Source organism: Lepus europaeus, chromosome 2, assembly GCF_033115175.1.
Source record: "Lepus europaeus isolate LE1 chromosome 2, mLepTim1.pri, whole genome shotgun sequence".
NCBI lineage: Eukaryota > Metazoa > Chordata > Mammalia > Lagomorpha > Leporidae > Lepus > Lepus europaeus.
In genome coordinates, this window is record NC_084828.1 from 94,895,430 (window position 1) to 94,917,933 (window position 22,504).

A 22,504-nucleotide genomic window follows, 5' to 3' on the forward strand; every position below is an offset into this window, starting at 1 on the left:
CAAAGAAGGGTGAGAGACATGCAACGTGCAAAGGACTCAACCATTTTTAACAATGTGGATTTGAATGTGGGGCAAGGGGATCAAGAACCAAGGAATGAAATGGCCTCTAGGAGCTAGAAAGGATCTGCAATTTACAAAAATCAAGGGGGGGGGATTTTGGTACTGCAATGCAAGGTTTTAATTCTCAAGTGAGCCTACAAACAATTTGTCACTAGAGCTTCCAGAAGGAGTACAGTGGCTAACACCTGGATTTGGGTCTAGTGAGACCTTTACCAGATTTCTAGACCACACAAGTGGAATAAAACTGTTCTTTTACCTGCGAGGCCTGTGCTAACCTGTCATCACTGCAATGGAAAACTAATACAATTCGCACATCAAATACCTAAAAAGAGAACTGCTATCAGGTGTATTTCTCTCCAGTAAATTTGCACTCTCACTTACCAACCACTCTGTCTGATGTCTTAAATTTTTTCTTGTGTGAAGAAAGAACCTCTTATCAGCTGTCTCCAGTAACAGATGCAGATTTTCACTGGTCAGCCTTGGGATGACTGCAGCCCCAGCTAATATCCTGACTGCAGCCTGGTGTAAAAGCCCAGAGCCAGAGGATCTAGCTAACCTCACCTGGATTCCTGATCCACACAACTGTGTGATCCGTGTTTGATTTTAAGTGGCTGAGTTTTGGGGGTAATTTTGTTATACAATTAAAAATAATTAATATAGAACCAGTAGAATTTTATTTTTAAGTCACTATTTGAGCAGTTTAGTTGGCTAAATTAGGAAAAGTTTTACACATGGGAAAAGAGAACTCAACATTTAAAACAATTTTTTAATATCTTTATTTGCATATTACTATACTATTAATTAATGCAGTGTAATTAATGTTTCCTTCTCTCTGGCATTACATAATGGCCTTGAAGGTCCTCTCTTATATTTGCTCAGAACATCTACAGCAGGTAGTTACAAACTAGTCAGTCCACTGTTCTGTGTAACACCAGGAATTTATTCCTTTTTTTTTTTTTAAGATTTATTTTATTTATTTGAAAGAGTTACAGAGAGAGGTAGACACACACACACACATACACACACACAGAGAGAGAGAGAGAGAGAGAGAGAGAGAGAGAGGTCTTCCATCCTCTGGCTCACTCCCCAAACAGCTGCAACAGCCGGAGCTGTGCCGATCCGAAGCCAGGAGCCAGGAGCTTCCTACAGTTTCCCACATGAGTTAAGGCGCCCAAGGTCTTGAGCCATCCTCTGCTGCTTTCTCAGGCACATTAGCAGGGAGCTGGATTGGAAGCGGAGCAGCCGGGACTCAAACCGGTTCCCATATGGGATGCTGGTGCTGCAGGCTAGGGCTTTAACCCACTGCACCACAGCACCGGCCCCAGAATTTATTCCTTCAAATCATCCATTATCCAGCCTCCCTCTGTCACCCTCCACTCCTCCCAATCTCTAGTAATTAGTATCCTATAAACGGATTGACAATTTTAGCTTCCATATATGATGGACAAGGTGCAGTATTTATCTTTCTGTGTCTGGGTTATTTTCAAAATTGAGCTACAGGAGTGGGTGTTTGGTGCAGCAGTTAAGATGTTGCTTGGAGGGCCAGCAATGCAGGATCCCATATGAGTGCTCCACTTCTGATCCGGCTTCCTGCTCATGTGCCTGGGAAAGCGGCAGAAGCTGGCGCATGTACTTGAGTCTCTGAACCCACATGGGAGACCCAGAAGAAGCTCCTGGCTTCTGGCTTCGGCCTGGCCCAGCACTGGCTATTGCAGCCATCTGGGGAGTGGACCAGCAAATGAAAGATTCTCTCTCTCTGTCTCTCCTTTTCTCTCTGTAACTCTGTCTTTCAAAATAAATAAATAAATCTTAACAAAGGAAGATGCTGCCTGGGACACCTGCATACCTTATCAGAGTGTCTGGGTTTGAGTCCTAGCTCTGCTCTTAATTCTAACTTCCTTGTAATGTGTACCCTGGGAAGCAGCAGGTGATGGTTCAAGTTCATGGGTCCTTGTTGCTACCTGGGAGATCTGCATTTGCGTTCCTAGCTCCTGGATTAGGCATGGCCCAACTACTGCTGGTGCAGGCATTTGAGGAGAGGACTGGTAGATGGGAAATCTCTCTCTTCCTCTCTCTCTCTCCCCCTCCTTCTGTCTGTCCCTTCTCTTGCTGAAACTCTGTCTTTCAAATAAATAAATCTTTATGTTAAAAAAACAACAGCAGGCCGGCACTGCGGCTCAATAGGCTAATCCTCTGCCTGCGACGCTGGCACCCCAGGTTCTAGTCCCGGTCAGGGTGCCAGATTCTGTCCTGGTTGCTCCTCTTCCAGTCCAGCTCTCTGCTGTGGCCCTGGAGGGCAGTGGAGGATGGCCCAAGTCCTTGGGCCCTGCACCCCATGGGAGACCAGGAGGAGGCACCTGGCTCCTGGCTTTGGATCAGCACAGTGTGCCGGCCACAGCGCACCAGCCGCAGCGGCCATTGTGGGGTGAACCAACGGAAAATGGAAGGCCTTTCTCTCTGTCTCTCTCTCTTACTGTCCACTCTGCCTGTCAAAAAAAAAAAAAAACACACACACACACACACACAACAGCAAATCACCTTTTTGGTGATTTAATTCATCAGTAAAACAAAAGAAATCAACAAAATTAACTGGTATCAAACCATGTTTCCAGACCTCACCACGACAGTGCCTGGACTCCGAGTTTCTGGTTCACTACAACCCAAGGAGCTCCACGGTGTTGGCTTGGGGTGCTGTGATTTCAATCTCATGGAAAAATTCTTTAACTTTTACGGTTAATGTTTTAAAATAAGTCTACTGTTTGAAATCCTATGCTTTCTTGGTGCAGCTTTGTAGCACATAAATATTAGAGAAACAAGGTAGAGAAATAGTGCAGATCAACAAAGGACTACAGAAAATCTTATCTATATCTATTATGTAGTACATTAAAAAATGTGGTTTTCAGCCAGTCTTTGCCTTTCTTTGTCATTTGAGGTCTTGTGTTTTTGTACTTCCATGCTGTCTTATTTTTTTCTTTGCTTTTAATATACCTGGAAGTCTGCAATTGTTCAGAAGAACAAAACTGATGAGTTGACTTAAAGGACAGGAGACACAAAAATTTAATGAATTAATATGAAATATATGTGCATTTACTATAAATGAATATATATATATATATATGTGTGTGTGTGTGTGTGTGCACAAAGCTTAGTTATGTGAAGCTACTGCAATTGTCTTCATCCGGGACAGTGGTTCTCCAGCTTTGCGGCGCATCAGAATCACCTGGAGGGCTTGGGAAGACACAGACCACAGGGCCCCACTCATTGCTTTCTCATTCAGGACATCTGCGGTGGGGCCCAGGAACAGGCATCAGTGCCAAGTGCCAGGGTGATGCTAATGCTGTGAACTGGGGACCACACATTAACAACCACTGGCTTAGAGCAGAGTAAGCATTGATGTAACTTTTGCAGGTGCTAACTTTTCATAGCCGGCATGCAAGCCCTATAGTCTTTTTTTTAATGGAATAGCAAATGATTTATTAAAAATAAAATATCAAGGCATAAACTTAAGAAATGTGCAATATATAAGAAATGTGCAATACACACGTTTCATGTATATATGAGAAGAGGAAAAAGCCACATCTGTTAAGATTGAAAAAGGACTTTTAAAAAATGGAATTACATTCCATGTTCTTGTATGGGAAAACTCAACACTATAGATGTCAGTTCTCCTTTAGTTTATAAATTCAAGTTAATTACAATAAAAAGATCATTGAATGTATGTAGCTTTTTAATCTGGAGTTATACCAGATTATACAGTTACACAACTTGATGTTAAAGATCTTATGGAAGATTAATTCAGCTGAAATGGCCACTACCTATATTCTTAAAGACATGAATCAGTCCGTTATGAAAGACAGAGTTCAAAAATGTACATGTATAGTTGCATAAATTTGTGAATATATTAAAAGAACACTGAATTATGCAGTTTAAAGCAGTGATTTTTGTGGTCTGTATATTATATCTTAATTTTACTTTTTTTGTAATTCTTTTTTTTTTTTTTTTTGACAGGCAGAGTGGACAGTGAGAGAGACAGAGAGAAAGGTCTTCCTTTTGCCGTTGGTTCACCCTCCAATGGCCGCCGCGGTAGGCGTGCTGCAGCCGGCGCACCGCGCTGATCCGATAGGAGGAGCCAGGTGCTTCTCCTGGTCTCCCATGGGGTGCAGGGCCCAAGGACTTGGGCCATCCTCCACTGCACTCCCTGGCCACAGCAGAGAGCTGAACTGGAAGAGGGGCAACCGGGACAGGATTGGTGCCCTGACCGGGACTAGAACCTGGTGTGCCAGCGCCGCAAGGCGGAGGATTAGCCTAGTGAGCCGCAGCGCCGGCCTCAATTTTACTTTTTTTAAAAAAGATCTCATTTATTTATTTGAGAGATGGAGTTACAGACAGTGAGAGGGAGAGACAGGAGCTAGGAGCAGTAGAAGATGGCCCAAGTCCTTGGGCACCTGCATCCACATGGGAGACCCAGAAGAAGCTCCTACCTCTTGGCTTTGGATCGCCACAGCTCCAGCCATTGCGGCCATTTGGGGAGTGAACCAGCGGATGGAAGGACCCCCCCCCCCCGCCTCTCCCTCTCTCTCTGTGTAACTCTTTCAAATAAATAAATAAATCTTAAAAAAAAAATAAATTGCTCCTGTCCACTGGTTCATTCCTCAGATGCCCACAACAACTGGGACTGTGCTAGGCAAAAACCGGAATTGGGGTTTGAATCCAGGTCTCCCATGTGAGGTGCAGAGACCCAAGTAATGTTGTTGAGACCGAATACCACTTCATAAATTTTATAAATGAAAATATTTTAACTCTAATGTTTAAAGTTAATGAAAATTAATTTTAAATTTTTAAATAAATAAAACATTAAAACCAGACCATCACAAATATATACCCTACTAAGAGCCTCATCTATTTCTTTAAGTAACTTAACTCTCTGACCAGAATCTAGGGAGATCAAGTGAGGAAAGGAACTCCCTATGAAACTGAGGCCTTTGCAAACTAAAACGCCAGATGGGAATGATGGACATGGACCTTTCTTGAGCTCCAACCAATGATACATTTAGGGACTTCTAAATGCAACAGCCTCTGCTGTGAACCCGCCAAATGACCTGGGACAAAGCACCAAGGCCTCTCGGGGAGCACAGTGAGGAAAACCTGGAGAAAATCTTCTGGAAGCAGGCAGAGACCACGGGACATTCATTTCCATGCAGGCAAGGACCTGCTGCTTCCCCTTGAAAAGCATCAGTGTCCTCCACACGGCCCCTCTTGACTCCAATGCAAGTTTCACTGTGACACTGACACAGTAACCCGCTGCAGCCACAAAGGAGAGATGACTTCAAGAAAGTGGTCTCTGCTAGGGCTGACAAATGAATGACTTTCAAAAGAATCCTTCCCTTGCTGCTGGGATGCTGTACGCCAGGAAGCACAGAGGAGCACACACTGTTCTGCCTTGGCCCAACACTCCTCCCTTTTACATTTTCTGGCAATTTTTACCCTCTACATCTTGCTCATTAAAAGCTGACAACCTCCATAGATCAAAGAGGAAAAGTTTAAAAAGAAGGAAAGAAAGAAACAAGCAAAATCTCTAGGAGTGCCATGAAAGGAACTCTTGAAGGAAAATGATGAGTCCATTAAGTGAGAACCACGGAGGGGGACAGAGCTGAACTGTCGACATGAGCTCCAGAGGCAAACAGCTCTGTGCTGCTGACTATTGAGCTCGTCTTCTACATCCTGAAGTGTTGCATGCTTACTTGGTGTTTCAATTTTAATTCTATTTCATAATTGGAAAAAAGATTTATATGATCAGAAATTCTACAAATACAGCAGGTAAACAGTGAAAAGCCTCTTTCCAACTGTACCTGCTGGATGACCAGCCCCGTTCCAGAGGCCATTTGACCCAATTCTTGTAACTCCTTATGGAAATGTTTGAGGCATATATATTCTATCTGACCCTCTTGTTTTGTTACTCCAATGGAAACTACTATATGGAAATCTAGTGGTTATCCAACAGAAATCTCCAATGGAAACCATGGATGCTTTCTCACTTAACAATACAATACATCCTGGGGTTTAATCCCATTGGTGCACACAGATTCTCTTATTTTTAAGCTGTTTCATCTCCCATCACATGAATACCCTGAGAATATTTAAAGAACTCCTTACTAAAATGGACATTTAGCTTGTATGCAATCTTGTTCTATTTCTATTGTGATCTTCTCACCTAGAACTCTCTGGGCAAATTTGATTGCTTCTTCAGTTGGATCTGAGTTCACAACTTCATCCAGAATCCCCAGCTTGTGTGCATCCCCTGCTGAAATATGTCTTCCTAAAACAAAAACAAAACAGATCAAAGAAGGAGGTGAAATTAAAGGAAAAACATTACTTTCTCTAGCAAGGGATGCTGTGTTTCCTAGAGACAAACATCTATTATGAAACAAAGTAACTACGGACCACAAGGACTAACTAAACAACTAAGGACTGTTGTAGTAGAAAGAACACTGCAGATGTAATCAGAGAACTGGGACTCAAGCTCCAAGTTCTATTTTTTTCATTATTTGTGTGACCACAAAGAATAGTCACAGAGCCACAATTTCCCCCGGTAAATGAAACAGTTAAGCTTACCTCAGCGATCCTGAGTATCAAGTCAGAATAATATATTCTCCTTATAGTCCATGAATGTCTAGAGAAGCACTTTATAAACTATCAACCTTTTAGGACATGAGAGAGAACTGAAGTGGTGATAACAGCAGAGGGGTAGCCGTGCTTTCATCGTACACCTAGCACACACCAATAGCTATGGTTGATTAAAGGGCACAGCTCAATGCAGCTGAATGGATAGGAAAATAATGGTCAATGAAGCTGCCACAATACAAGGTAGTAATCCAAACTACATGGGACAAACAAAGGATGTCTGATGTTTTTTGGGCACACAGCCTCCTGATTTGCACTCAGTGAATGCAATCACCAGTGAGTGAGCTTTGGAGCCCTGAAACCTACTACAGAAGCTGAGAAGGAAACAGTGCTGGTGGGGTAATCGTTATTCAGATCTGTGGCAGCACCATGTGGGCCATGGATCCAAGCTTGATGAACCAAGTACTCTCTTCAGGCCCTTTGGTCTGGATTTAGTGACACTGGACAGCAGCAGTAGTTTCAGTTCACAGGGAACACCATGTAGGACCTGGAGGTTTTGGCTCTAGCAGCCCCCCGGATCCATTCCTGTCACTAGCAGGCTCCAGTGCAGAATGTCACCTCGAAGGTGACAGAAGTTCAATGAGTGTAAGAACCACTACTGAATCCAGCCTCAGCAGTTCTCCACCAGTTGTAGACTCATAATTTGATCTGCATTTCCTGAAGTTGGGGTGGGTCATAAATCCTTTCGCACAGGATCAGGAAGCTGTGACAGTGACACAGCTGGCTGTCCTGCCCAGTGCTGTCCTGCCTTCCACAAAGCCATCATGAGATCAGTGTTGAAACAATTCAAGTCACTCTGCTCCAACAGACGATGGTGGCAGACGATGGGCCATTTCTGAGACAAAGCCTCACTTTTTGGTTCCAAATAGTACTTTTGAGATCTGCAAATGGATTTTCTTGATCAGAGACGCACTTGAGAGATTTTTGGTGGGGGTCTCTCTGGAAAAGCAGTATTTCGGCAGTTTTCTGAAGTGCCTTTGGAAAGGTGTCCAGATCTCCTACTGCAGTGCGGAGGCAGTGGGGAGTGGCTGGGAGCTTCTAGGGGTCAAATATCCTATGTATAAAATCACTTGTGGGGCCGGCGTTGTGGGCTAAGCCTCTGCCTACAGCATAGGCATCCCATATGGATGCCAGTTCTAGTCCCAGCTGCTTCTCTTCCCATCCAGCTCTCCGCTATGGCTTGGGAAAGCAATAGAAGATAGCCTAAGTGTTTGGGCCCCTGCACCCATGTAGGAGATCTGGAGGAAGCTCCTGGCTCCCAGCTTCAGATCCACCCAGTTCCCACTATTGTGGACATTTGGGGAGTTAACCAGTGGATGGAAGACCTTTCTCTCTGTCTCTCCCTCCCTCTGCTAATTCTACCTCTCAAATAAATAAATCTCTTTAAAAAAAAAAAAAAACACTCGAGCAAGGGGTGAATGAATCAGCTCATTCTAGGGGACCAAATGGGCACAAAACAGATGATGGAAACCTGGGTACTAAAAGTCTCTGGGGGCTGGTGTTGTGGCATAGCAGGTAAAGCTTCTACATCCAATGCTGGCATCCCACATGGGTGCCTGTTTGAGTCCTGGATGCTCCACTTCTGATCCAGCTCTCTGGGAAAGCAGAAGATGCCCAAAGTGTTTGGGTCCCTGCACCCAAGTGGGAGACCCAGATGAAGCTCCTGGATCCTGTCTTCAGCCTGACCCATCTCTGGCTATTGAAATCATCCGGGGAGTGAACCAGAAGATGGAAGATTCTGTGTGTGAGTGTGTGTGTGTGTGTCCCTCTCTCTCTGTAACTCTATCTTTCAAATACATACATAAATCTTTTTAAAAACACACACACACACAAAGGGTCTTTGGGGTGAGCTACCCACAGGATGGACCAAACATTTCTTCAGCTGGAAAGATTTCTTCTGCCTTGGATTTCACAGTAGAAGTCTCTCTCCTGTTCTTATGGAATCAGTGAGAGTCCAAGGACCTTCCCTCTGTCCCAAAGAATGGAGGTCCCAAAGGCATGCTCAGTGTGCCCCAGCCACACACTCAGGCTGTCCTGGAGACGCAGTTCTCCTCACGCTGGCCTTCGAGCAGCCGCTGTGCAGGGCTCTAGGAGGAGCCTTGTGCAGACCTCCTACAAGGCGAGCCCGAGCCACTGAGGCTGAGAGCTCTCTTCTCCAAGCTGCATCACCTCAATTTGTTCTGATTCTCCTCATGGCTTCTTTTCCAACCTTAACATTTTATTTTTCTTCAAGGAACCTTTTCCAGATGTTATTTAAGGTCTCCCTAAAATCGCATAGATGAATCAAAACAACAGGCATAAAGTTCTAACATCAGATTTCTTCTAATTCAGTGACCTTTCTGTGCAAATCAAAAACCCTATTACACTCTGCCAGCTGCACCACTGATCCTCATCATATTAAACACCGATATTTCCTGAATAGTGCCTTGGTACAAGGCTGGTCCTACTTCACCTCACTTCTTTTTGTTAAAGAAGTCAGTTTCTGCTCAGATTTCTCCCAGGATACCTTTCCCTTTCAGACCTAACTGAAAATAGCACCACAAAATACCCCCATCCCCCTATAGGTTTCAGTTTCTGTGACCCTCAGGAGCCACAGACTGATTTCTCACCACTATGATTTTCTCCTTTGTTTTACTTACTGCTTTTCTTCTGTTCTGGTTTGTCATCTGTAGAATAACCTGTCTTGTGTACTTTGATTTTCTTTCATATGGTGAATTGCAAGCATCCTCATTTGAATTCTAAATTGTATACTTAAAATAGTTTACATTTTTTTAAATGTACTTGTCATGTCAATGTAAATTAAAACCACTTCTAACTTGATGTATTGGAGAAAAGAAACTGAATACCTTTAGTTTTCATATTCTCTCCTTCCATATTCTATATGACTCAAAACACCCCTATTTAAAAGAAAAAAGGGCCAGCACCACGGCTCACTAGGCTAATCCTCCACCTGTGGCACCAGCACACCAGGTTCTAGTCCCGGTCGGGGCGCCAAATTCTGTACCGGTAGCCCCTCTTCCAGTTCAGCTCTCTGCTGTGGCCAGGGAGTGCAGTGGAGGATGGCCCAAGTCCTTGGGCCCTGCACCCCATGGGAGACCAGGAGAAGCACCTGGCTCCTGGCTTTGGATCAGCGCAGTGCGCCGGCCGCAGCAGGCCGGCCGCGGTGGCCATTGGAGGGTGAACCAATGGAAAAGGAAGACCTTTTTCTGTCTCTCTCTCTTTCACTGTCCACTCTGCCTGTCAAAAAAAAAAAAAAAAAAAAAAAAAAAAAAAGAAAGAAAGAAAAAAGGCATGCTATTTTCTACGTGGATACACAGTTTTAAATCATGGTTTAAGTGTCAAAACACAGATTTGTATTAGTAATCTACAAATGTTTTAGTTTTAGGACTCATTGGCATTTTTAAAGCTTAAGGAGAACTACAAAAAGCTTTTATTCATACAGGAAATAACTACTAATATTTCCAGTGTTAGAAACTTAAACAAGAACTTTAAAAATGTTTGTTTATTGATTCACTTAAAACTAACAATGATAAAAGCATTACTTGCTCACAATTTTTTTGCAGAATACTATATTTACAAAATTGTTAAAATTTAGTGAGAAGAGTGCCAATGCTTTATGCTTTTACAAATTTACTTCTTTATAAGGATTATAAACAACAATATAAGGCTAAGTTCAGGATCTGCAAATGTTGTCCAAAGCTGTATTTTTCACCTTCCCTATTGAAAAAGAACATAATCCACTTATATACAATATCCTAATACTTGGAAATAAAAAATACATTCACTTTCACAATAAAACTTGAAATCTTGCCTTGTAGGATTTTATGGTTATAATTTTTATTTATATTCAATTTTTAAACTGCATAGGAATATAATGTACCCTTTATGAACACCATTGTTTATGAATAGTGACTGGACCGATAATAAAACCCAGAATCTGATGAGCATTTGCGCACACTCATTTGGAAGGCTCTCACATTCAATCTTCCTGGGACACTCAAGAGGCTCTCCGGGAGTCTCTCTCCATTTTGCAGGTGAGGGAACTGAGAGTCAAGAGGTGACAGGATCCTCTTCAGGTTACATGGGTAGTGAGTGGTCAGGCCAGCGGCTCTGTGAATCCTGGGCCAGTTCCCCATGCTGATTGGGACAGTTACTGGCAAGGTTTGTACTGACCTGAGGTAATTAAGTCAAGTGCGGCAGGAACCCCAATGAGTCTGGGGAGAAGCTGCGTTCCTCTCCCACCAGGAAGAAGTCCTAGTGTGACTTCTGGGAGGCCAACTCGAGCCTGTGAAAGATGGAAGGCATAGAGGCCATTACTGCTCTGGTTAAGGCAGCATTCCCCTGGATTTCCCACACCCTGAACAACACTGTTTCACTGGATTCACAAGATTTCTGCAGAGCAAATTAGCGCTCACCCTCTCCTACCAGTGCACGCCCTCTCCTGCAGTGAACAACATAAGTCAAGCTGTGCTGTCCCCATCTTCACAATGAAACACATCTCTAGCTTCCAATACACTTTTTCTCAAATTCTATTCAACCTTTCTCAGAGAGCAAAATAATAGTCTCCAGGATTATCTTCCCAGAATCCTGCAACAGCCAGGAAGCACAAAAAAATGAAAAGAACCCATAGAATAGGAGAGTATATTTGCAAGTTACATATTGGACACAGGAAGACTGATATCTAGAAGAGACTGAAAGAACATTCACAACCCAGTAACAGAAAGACAAATGATTAAAAGTGGGCAAATGATCTGGATGGACATTTCTCCAATGAAGAAACAAATGATCAACAAGCACATGAAAAGATGCTCAATATCACCAACCATCAGGAGAATGCAAATGAAAATTCACAATGAGATATCACCTTATTCCTAATAAGATGGCTGCAAAAAAAAACAAAAACAAAAAAAAAACAAAACTAAGAGACAATAACAAGTGATGGAGAGGAGGACTTAGAGAATACAAAACCTTCACATATTGCTGTAGAAATACAAAACAGTCCAGACATTTTTCAAAACAATTTGATAGTTTCTTCACAATTAATCACAGTTACCACATGACCCATCAAATCCACTCATGGATATATACTCAAGAAAAATGAAAAGATGCCCACAACCAACCTGCATGCAAATTTTCAAAGCATCATTGTTCATAGAAGCAAAAATAGAAGAAATAAACCACGTGTTCATCAACAATGAAGGATAAACAAAATGTGGTTTGGGCTGGCACTGTGGCATAGTGGGTTAAGCCTCTACCTGCAGCGCTGGTACAGATACCAGTTCAAGTCCCAGCAGCTCCCCTTCCAATCCAGCTCTCTGCTACGGCCTGGGAAAGCAGTAGAAGATGGTCCAACTGCTTGAGTCCCTGTACCCACGTAGGAGACCTGGAAGAAGCTCCTGGCTCCTGGCTTCGGATTGGCTCAGCTCTGGCCATTGAGGCCATCTGGGGAGTGAACCAGCAGTTGGAAGTCCTTTATTTCTGTCTCTCTGTCTGTCTATAACTCTACCTTTCAAATAAATAAATAAAAATCTTTAAAATAAAAATTTTTTAAATGTGGTTTATCCACACAATAGGATATTCAGTCATAAAAAAGAATAAAGAACTGATTCATGCTAAAATGCAAATAAGCCTTGAAAACTTTATGACAAACCAAAAAAAGCCAGTCACAAAAGAACACATAGTGTTTGATTCCATTGATACGAAATATCCAAGATACAAAAATCTATGGAGACAGAGAGTAGATTAGTGGCTGCCTAGGATTGGGAGAGAGCAGGATAGAGTCTCGGTGCCAACAGGATTCAGAATTTCTCTTTATGATGATGAAATGTTCTAAAATTGACTGTGATGATGTTTGTACAACTCTGTGAAAATATTTCACTTGCAAAAATGCCATTTTACATACTGTGATATATACTAGTATCACAGACCCCATTTGACATGCCTAATAACCTTAAATCAATTTCTAGGAGTAAATGCATTTGATAGCTTTGTGCTGTTATCCAATAGATACCTGTCTTCTTAGATCTAGAAACCATAAAGGCACACAAAACTGAAGTCTTTGAGACAGCAAATGGGAATTTAAGTAAGATGTACATATAAAGGTAATAATCAAAATATTAATACCTCATCATGACTCAGTGTCATCTGATGTGGGCCACAGTACTACAGCAGATTCTGGGGAGCCCTCTACTGACCCAGGAGCTCCCTTTTAGTTGGTGGACCATGGGGAAGCCCTGGGGCTACAGTCAAGGGGAGTAAAGGGACAGTAAGAGAGCCCAGAGTTGCAGTTATTTACCAATCACAATGGAAGTATTTCAATATTATAATAATCAGTACCTCTGTACTTGTACAGTCAACAGCTAAACACTAGTGCCAAAGATACCCAAGAGTTGTTACACAGTAAGTTAAACATTTAAAATGATCACCTCTGATGTTTACGGCTACCTTTAGAGCTTGCCCTAAAACAAACAAACAAACAAACAAACAAAAAAAAACACCACACTCCAACCTCCTTATGGAGCCTCAGTTGTTACCTGTGCATGGGCAATCCTATAGTGACAGCCCAGGGCCAGCTCCAGTCCTCCTCCCAAGGCCACGCCCTGGATAGCTGCCACCACAGGCTTCTCATTTCTCGACAATTCATCTACTAAATGTCCCAACCCGAAGCCAGAGCTCCTAGGAGCCTGGAAGCTGTGGATATCAGCACCTAAGGACGCAAGACAAGGAGAAAAAAAGGTTCAGAAAGACTTGGACTTTGTCACATAACCACAGGCAACTGATCACTCTTAGGAAGTCTCAGACCTCTTTGGGCCCAGGAAACACTTCGTCCTTTGTTGGAGACACAAGAAAGGAACGTTACCTTGGAAAATGTAAGACAAAAATATAAGACAGAATCCTCAAATAGTTATAGATATTTCATAATTTCCCGAAATCTGTTAATCCACATGATAGCTAGCAAACCTACCTTTACAAAAATTTAAAAGTTCAGATTCTCTTCCAAAGACCATGATTCTGAGACTGAGTCAGCACCTCTCATTTTTTCCAGGATACTGCCCATCAGTCCTATTTGCAGAAATTTAGCCCCATACTTTTGTCAAGGGCGTGAGGCATTACATAGAAAATACCAGGGTAAGGGGAAAGTGCCTATGTGATCTAAGCTAAGCGGAAGTCGGGCCTCTTGGTTATTGTAAAAAAAGGAGAGAAAGATATTCCTGGATTGACTGATACCACGGTGCCTCGTCGCCTGGGTCCTAAAAGAGCCAGCAGAATTCGTAAACTTTTCAACCTCTCTAAAGAAGATGATGTACGCCAGTATGTTGTAAGAAAGCCCTTAAACAAAGAAGGTAAGAAACCTAGGACCAGAGCACCCAAGATTCAGCGTCTGGTTACTCCACGTGTCCTGCAACACAAACGCCGGCGAATTGCTCTGAAGAAACAGCGTACTAAGAAGCACAAGGAGGAGGCTGCAGAATATGCTAAACTCTTGGCCAAGAGAATGAAGGAGGCCAAAGAAAAACGCCAGGAACAGATTGCCAAGAGACGTAGGCTGTCTTCTCTGAGAGCGTCTACTTCTAAATCTGAGTCCAGTTAAAAATAAGGTTTAATAACAACAAATAAATAAGATTGTGTTTCAGAAAAAAAAAAAAGAAAAAAGAAAATACCAGGGTAAGATGCATATATTGTTTGTGAGTTATATATAAATAAGCCAGCTTAGAATTATGTGCTTGGTATATAATTTATCTATCTATCTATCTATGTATCTATCTGAAAGGCAGAGATAGAGGGAGGAGAGAGAGAGAGAGAGAAGATACAAATAGAGATAGAGAGATCTGCTGGTTCACTCCCCAAATGGCTGCAATGGCCAGGGCTGGGCCAGGCCAAAGCCAGGAGCCAAGAACTTTTTCTGGGTCTCCCATGTGGCTGCAGAAGCCCAAGCAGTTGGGCCATCAACTGCTGTTTTCCCAGGCACATTAGCAGGGAACTGGATTGAAGTGCAGCAGATAGGACTTGAACTGGCACCCACAGAGGATGCCGGCACTGCAGCTGGAGGCGTAACCTTCTACGTTGCCCCTGAGATAAACTTTTTTATGGTCCATAAAAGTAGCAATATTTAATACATTTTTCAATTATAAAAATAACACATATGGAAACTGGACAATGCACAAAATTATTAAGAATTTAAATATCACCACAGTTGATATTTTGGTGAATTTTCAGTTTTTCCATCAGGCATATATATAAATGATTTTGTAGCCTTGAGTAAATTATTTAACTTTTTTGTTGCAATACCTATGTTAAATTACTAATGTGAGAATCAAGTGAAAGTTTGACATACATATATTTAGTATTGACAGCCTATGGTAAAATCTTTTTTTATATTTCCCTATTTTTACATAATATTATATATGGTGAATTTTTTTCCATAATAATACAATCTTTTGAAAATATAAACTTGGGGCTGGTGCTGTGGCGCAGTGGGTTAACACCCTGGCCTGAAGCGCTGGCATTCCATATGGGCACCGGTTCTAGTCCCAGCTGCTCCTCTTCCAATCCAGCTCTCTGCTATGGCTTAAGAAAGCAGTAGAAGATGGCTCAAGTCCTTGGGCCCCTGCACTTATGTGGGAGACCTGGAAGAAGCTCCTAGCTCCTAGCTTCAGATACGGCTCAGCTCTGGCCGTTGTGGCCATCTGGGGAGTAAACCAGCAGATGGAAGACCTCTCTCTCTGTCTCTACCTCTCTCTGTAACTCTGTCTTTCAAATAAATAAAATAAATCTTTTTAAAAAAAGAAGAAGAAGAAAAAATATTAGACTTTGGACAACTTTGAAAAGTTAAGGTAATTATTTCACAGTTTGGTCTTTTTTTTTTTGCTACCTGCTCCTCAAGTATCAGTCAATCTGGGATTCTTGCTTTTTTCCACAAATTCATCAGCTTTCACACTCTGGTCCAGTGTGTTGTTTTTTAGGTTTGGATTCCTTTTGGTGCTAGAGAAACAAGATGAATTTCAATCTGAGTCTCAGGCCTATCCTTCTGTGTCTTTAGAGTGAGATGACTTTTAATGTAATGAAAGAAACTAATAATAATTGGATAAAAACTCAGGCACTGCTAGATTCCTATATTATCTCATTTAATTTTCATAACATTTAGATTAACCAGTATGACAATCCCACTCACAAGGAAGTTAAGGTTTTGAAATACTAAGTAACTAGGTAAGACATATGACTAAGTAACTGGAAGAATAGGACTTTGGACTCACGAAGTTCGACTGGAGTCTACCTTCTTAAACACTGTCTTATTATACTTATGGTAGATTAGTATTATTATCCCAATTTTACAAACCTGGAGCACAGATGAGGATGGAGTGGTTTCACATTTTAACCATTTCTAGCATATGGAAATCCAATTCAGTTTTGTACATTGATATTATATCCAGCAAATTTGCCAAATTCTTAGAATTACAAGTTTCTGATACTTATTTTTCTAGAAACATTATCACATCTTCTGCATACTGAAGTTTTGTTTCTCCCTTGTCTATCATTATACCTTCTATTTCTTTTCCTAGCCTTACCGAGCTGGCTAGGACCTTTAAAACAATGTTGGAAATGTGAACAGCACTCAGCCTTTACCATTTGTTGGTTTGCTGGAGGATTTTCAAAACAGTTTGTTTGCCTGAATAAGAAATTTCCTGTTTATATCTAGTTTAGAAAGAATTTTTACCCTTAATGCATTGAAATACTATTGGATTTTTTCACATATATTTTTAAAGATTTATCTATTTACTTATTTGAAAGAGTTATAGGGGCAGGGAGGAGAGACAGAGAGAAAATCTTCCACCTGCTAGTTCACCCCCTAGATGGCTGCAATGACCTGGGCTGAGCCAGACCGAAGCCAGGATCCAGGAGCTTCTTCTGGGTCTCCCATTTGGGTGCAGGGGCCCAAGCACTTGATCCATCTTCCACTGCTTTTCCCAGTCCATTAGCAGGGAGCTATATCTGAGTGTTGTAGTTGGGATGTGAACTGGTACTCATATTGGATGCTGGCATTGCAGGCAGCAGCTTTACCTGCTATAAAACAATGCTGGCTCCTTTCTGTATCTCTTGACATACTTATATGATTGCACTCTTTAATCTTTTAATAGAATGAATTACACAGATTGTCTAGTGTTCAACAAATATGATATTTTGACGAAAAAAGCTATGTATTATAACTCTACATGTTATTAGGTTTGGTGGTATAATACACTAAGATTTTTATATCTATTACTTATTAATGAAATTGGCCTGTAATTTTGCTTTTCCAAATTCTCTCCACCAGGTGTTGGCACCACGGTTACTCTAGCTCAGGAAGTCATCTAGGAAGTGTCCTAGTTGAAGAGTACCCACCCAGAACCCTAGGGTTCTTGCAGATTTAGAGACAATGAGGTCGTAGTGAATTCAGGTGGACATATGAAAACCACGGAAATCTGGACACAGACACACAGGGGAGAAGGCCACATAGGGACAGAAGCAGAGATTGAGGTGCTGCCTCTACAAGGCAAGGATTGCCAGGGACCAGAAGAAGCTGGACAAGACGTGGGAGAATTCTTCTCCAAAGCCTTTGAAGGCGGAGTCGTCCTCTGAGTTCTGGATTACAGTTTCAAGCCTTCATAACTGTGAGAGTATGAATTTTTGCTGTTTTAATCCAAATTGTGGCAATCTGTTAGGGCATCCCTAGAAAATTAGTATAGGAAGTGTACCTTATTTTGTTATTCTCAAAACATCTGTGTAAAATTGGAATGATACTTTTCTTGATTTTACAGTACATCTTGCCAATGATGTCATGTGGGTCTAGAGTTTACTTTGTGACATTTCTGAACACTACCTGCATTGCTTTAATGGTTATGAAGTATTTGGACTATCTGTTTCTTCTTGAGCCAATTTAGTTTAATATCTCTCCAGCTCAGTTTTCTCATCTGTAAATGGCGATTGTACCATTTACTGAGGATTAACATACAATATGTGCAAAAATGCTATTTTATTAGTAGTAATAAACACACAAGTACTTCAACAAGTTTGTGGAAAAACGGAATTAAGAAATAAACTTATTTTGTTGCCAAAATTTAAAAATCCATGCAAATGAAAAGGCTTCAAAAAGTAGAAAATTCATATTAGGAAAAACTATGTCTGGATTTCAAAGTTTTTATAACAAAATAAACTTATCTTTTAATTCCATGAATTTTGAATTACACTATTAGTTATCTATACAGTACTGAAATTAAATAGTAATTATTACAATAATTAGCACTGTCATATTTATATTAGGATTCCAACATTTATGTCTTTTCAAGCTATCAATAACACACATTAAATTCTTCTGGCTACAGGATGATTTTTTTTAAAGATTATTTATTGAGGGGCCTGCTCTGTGGCATAGCAGGTAAAGCTGCCGCCTGCAGTGCCGGCATCCCATATGGGCACTGGTTCAAGACCCGGTTGCTCCACTTCCAATCCAGCTCTCTGCTATAGTCTGGGAAAGCAGTAGAAGATGGCTCAAGTCTTTGGGCCCCTGAACCCGCGTGGGAGACCTAGAAGAAGCTCCTGGCTCCTGGCTTTGGATTGGCACAGCTCTGGCTGTTGCGACCATCTGGGAAGTCAGTCAGCAGATGGAAGATCTCTCTCTCTCTCTCTCTCTCTCTCTGCCTCTGCCTCCCTATAACTCTGCCTTTCAAAAAAGAGTTACAGAGAAAGAGGCAGACACAGAGAAGGAGAGAGATCTTCCAGCCTCTGATTCACTCCCCAAATGGCCACAACACCTGGGACTGGGCCAGGCAAAGCCAGGAGCCACGAGCCAGGAGCTTCTTCCAGGTCTCCCACATGGGTGGCAGGGGCCTAAACTCTTGGGGCATCTTCCATTGCTTTTCCCAGTCATTAGCAGGGAGCTGGATCAGAAGTGGAACAGCCGGGACTCAAACTGGCGCTCATATGGGATGCCAGCATTGCAGGCTTTACCTGCTGTGCCACAGCACCGTCTCCATACAGGATGACTGATAGGACTTCAAATTCATGTAACTTTTGTCAAATGGTATAACTTCTTGATTCTGGAGAGAGGACCAGGTATCTCCAGTCCTAATGGCTTAAATATGGTTTGAGTATGTTCCTCAAGGTGCATGCATTGAAATCTAATCTCCCTGGTAAGGTATTAATGGGGCAGGGGAGACTCAGTCTGACTATGGTGCTTGGAGGTGGGACTCTGAGAGGTGATTAGGATTAGACGAGGCTATCAGGGTGAAGCCTCTATGACTGACTATGGGTGGTTTCATAAGAAGAGGGAGAAAGACTTGAGATTCATCCAAGGGAATGCCATGCGCCATCACAGGACACTGCCAGAGAGAAGGACATTACCAGATGTGGGCCCCTGTCCTCGGACCTGCAGAACCATGAGTCAAACTCTTTGCTTTATAAAGTTACCCAGCCTCAGATATTTCATTACAATAAAAGAAAACGGACTAGTACAGTGCCATAAATACCACCAAATAATTCATTTCAGAGACTTTTGTGATATTTTGTCAAATATTTGTATCTTCACATAATAAGCCAATAAAATGGTGTCATGGTCACTGAGATAGGTGAGTATAAGAAGATACTGAATTCCACTTCAAGATTTCATAAGCTACTCATCTCTGCCTGGGCCAGTTTTTATATTCATTTGTACACATGGGAAATTTTCTCTTTCAATTCTTCCAAATGCTACTATTTGCTGGCATTCTGTTGTAAAAATGAACATCTCATCTCTCCATTCCATATCATTAAATGCTGTCTTATTTGCAAAAATTTTAAAAAAATGTTCTGTAAGCTAAAAAAAAATAAACTTTATTGAACATCTGTGTGCAGACACTACACTAGGGGCTTTCAAGTCTGCTATCTCATTTAAACTCACAAAACACCCTTAAGACAGGTGTTATTGTTCCTGCTTTATAGACTGACGTCCAGGAGGTCAAAGAAAGTTGCCCAAGCTCACATGGGATAGAAACATGCAGAACAAGCCCTTCAGCAGGTGACACAGCCATCAAGCCTGGGACTTGATGTCCTCCAAGGCCCAAACCGACATAAATGAGCCTAAGGCGAAAGTCTTCTCTGGGCCTCTAATGATCCTTGTCTCCTCTTCCACGATGTTTCTCATTCCCACTCAAGTCTCCCATATCCACTGCCCACACTGAGTTACTGCCCACAGGGACAGCCAGTGTGGAATCCATCTCAGCCAGGGCTGGACTCCAGAGGGAGTGGAAAAGAATTAGACACTAGTTACCTGCAGAGAAATTGCCACCTGCTCCACAAATCACAATGGCTTTTACTGTATGATCTGTTACAGCTTTCTTCAGGCCTTCTCTTATGCCATTGAGTACAGCCAAACTGCAAGAAAAATGATTACATGAAATTAGAACTAAATTTATTAAGCACATAATTAATAAAAGCCATACACACTTATTATAAAAGCTTTCACTAATTTGCTCAATAAATGTGTCTACTGTGATTAAGCACTTACTGCAGAAATCCACTTAAAAATACTATTTTCCTGTACTATATGTTAACTTTGAGCACTTAAGTCAGAAGTAACTAATTTGAAAATATTATCTAAAGCTTCTTTGGACAGTGCAGTGAGTTACCTGATAAATGCACATAGTTTTATCATGTAAGGTGCCCTAAAATGACTGCTGTAATAAAAGCACAAAGAAAATGATATGGAAGCTCAGAATGTGATGAAGCTACTTTCAATCTGTCACATTGGCAAACTATAACAAAACTAAAGGGAAATCATCTAGGAGATGTGTCAGATCTGCCAGTTACCTCTCATAGCCGTTCCACCCCTCCTTCTACAAAGTAAGAAAATGCATCGTTGCCATGGTTGCCCAAAACAAAGTCTCCATTTTCCAGTTTGTTTTACAGGAAAGTCTACCCAAAACACTAGTTCAAGACAGTGGGATGAAAGCATATTTGGTTATGCGCCTTTGCAGAAAAGTCCTCAGGACTGGATATCTTTTTCCTTCCTTCCTTCTTCAGGCAAGAATGAAAATGTGATGGCTAGACTGGGAGCAGCCATCTTGCACCAAGAGGTAGGAGCTATCTACTGAGAATGACATAACAAGACAGACAGAATCAGAGCTCTGATCATTGTGGAGCAGCCACACCATTCCAGGACACTTCTGCGAGAGAAATGAACACTTTGTACTTAAATTCACTTTGACATCACCAACAGTCAAACTTAATCCTAACTTGAGAGGTAAAAGCAAGATGAGGGAAAGACAGGGCTTGTACACAATAGATACTTCCAAACTTCTGTACACAAGGGAGTCATCCGCAGGTGAGACAGCTAAAGCCCAAACTGGATGAGTTTACTGAAGGAAAAGAAAAGAGAGCTGAGGACAAGTCTTCATTTAAAAACTGGGAGAAGCTCTGCAGAGTGATTCAGCACCACGAGAGCCCATGTCACAAAGGATCACAGAGGAGAATTTGCCTAGAAGCAGAGGAGTTTTTAAAGCTTTTATTTCTTTATTCAAGAGGCAGAGAAATAGAGACTTCCCAGACACTGGTTAATTCTGTATATGTTCACAAAGGAGGGGCTGGCCTGGATAAAGTCGAGAGTCACACTCGGTTCAGGTCTCCTATCCTGGTAGCAGGAACCCACCCACTTGAGCCATCACTGCTGCTCCCCAGGGCGTGCATTAGCAGGTTGCTGGAATCAGGAGCCGGAGCCAGAATTCAATCCCCCACACGCCAACGTGAGACACAGGTGTCTTGACTGATAGCTCCAATTCCCTAGCAGAAGCAGGAAATTAATGAGTGCTAAGGGGTGGGGAGGAGGTAAACCTAAGAAAAATGGCGAGGAAATGAAATGAAAATTTCATTTAATGGAAAAATTATAGAAAAAATTTTAATGGAAAAATGATAGAACCAGGGGCCGGCGTCAAAGTGTAGCAGGTTAAGCCACTGCCTATGATGCTGGCATCCCATATTGGGTGCCGGTTGAATTTCCAGCTGCTCCACTCCCAATCAAGCTCCCTGCTAATAAGCATAAGATGGCTCAAGTGCATAGGCCCCCGCATCCATGTGGGAGACCTGGAAGAAGCTCCAGACTTCGGGCTGGCCCAGCCCCGGCTGTTGTGATCATCTGGGGAGTAACCCAGCAGATGGAACAGATCTCTCTCTCTCTCTCTCTCTCTCTCTCTCTCTCTCTCTCTCTCTCTCTCTCTTCCTCTCTGTTTCAAATAAAAACACATAAATCCTTTTTAAAAAATGATAGAACCAGATTCCAAATTAGTGTTCCCTTGGAATTCTGAGTATTTGGGATAAAATATCTGTTCTTTAGTATCAAGAGTGAAAAACATCTTTACAAAAACACAAATATATAAACAACAAACTTCTATAAAGGCCATATGGTTAAGACAGGCAACCATGAGTTAAAATCTCAGGGAAGAAAGGAGATACTTGTCCTTGTGTATGATAGTTGCCTTTCACCTAATTACTTTTCATCTCTTCACCTTGAGCAAATCAAACTAAACCTCTTGACTCAGCTGGTTAATAAGGAACCAAATCCAACAGCAAAAAATAACATTCTAACCATTACATAATATTCAGAAGTTCAAAGGCATATTACATAATATTCAGAAGTTCAAAGGCATACAGTTTCGGTCATGTATTCATTAATGGTGGGAATAGGTTCTGAGATATGTATGCTAACACCTCCATCGTTGTGTGAACACCAGAGAGTGCACTTCCAGAAACTTGGATG

At 41.8% G+C, this 22,504-nt stretch overlaps 2 protein-coding genes across 2 annotated transcripts in view; one reads left to right on the top strand and one right to left on the bottom strand.

Moving 5' to 3' along the window:
- Nucleotides 1-22,504, bottom strand: part of LOC133773510 (peroxisomal bifunctional enzyme) — a 45,799-nt gene that overhangs the window by 14,185 nt on the left and 9,110 nt on the right. Inside the window, exons 2-5 of the mRNA XM_062210821.1 lie at nucleotides 20,024-20,127; nucleotides 13,275-13,447; nucleotides 10,915-11,026; nucleotides 6,272-6,376 (exon numbers count right to left, since the gene is read on the bottom strand). Of these exons, the coding sequence (XP_062066805.1) occupies nucleotides 6,272-6,376; nucleotides 10,915-11,026; nucleotides 13,275-13,447; nucleotides 20,024-20,127 (494 nt within the window). The remainder of the gene's footprint in view (nucleotides 1-6,271; nucleotides 6,377-10,914; nucleotides 11,027-13,274; nucleotides 13,448-20,023; nucleotides 20,128-22,504) is intronic.
- LOC133777171 (small ribosomal subunit protein eS6-like) lies at nucleotides 13,747-14,360 on the top strand. The gene is made up of 2 exons (XM_062216651.1): nucleotides 13,747-13,762; nucleotides 13,899-14,360. The coding sequence occupies exons 1-2, from the start codon at nucleotides 13,747-13,749 to the stop codon at nucleotides 14,330-14,332; spliced, it is 450 nt and encodes a 149-aa protein (XP_062072635.1). The 3' UTR covers nucleotides 14,333-14,360.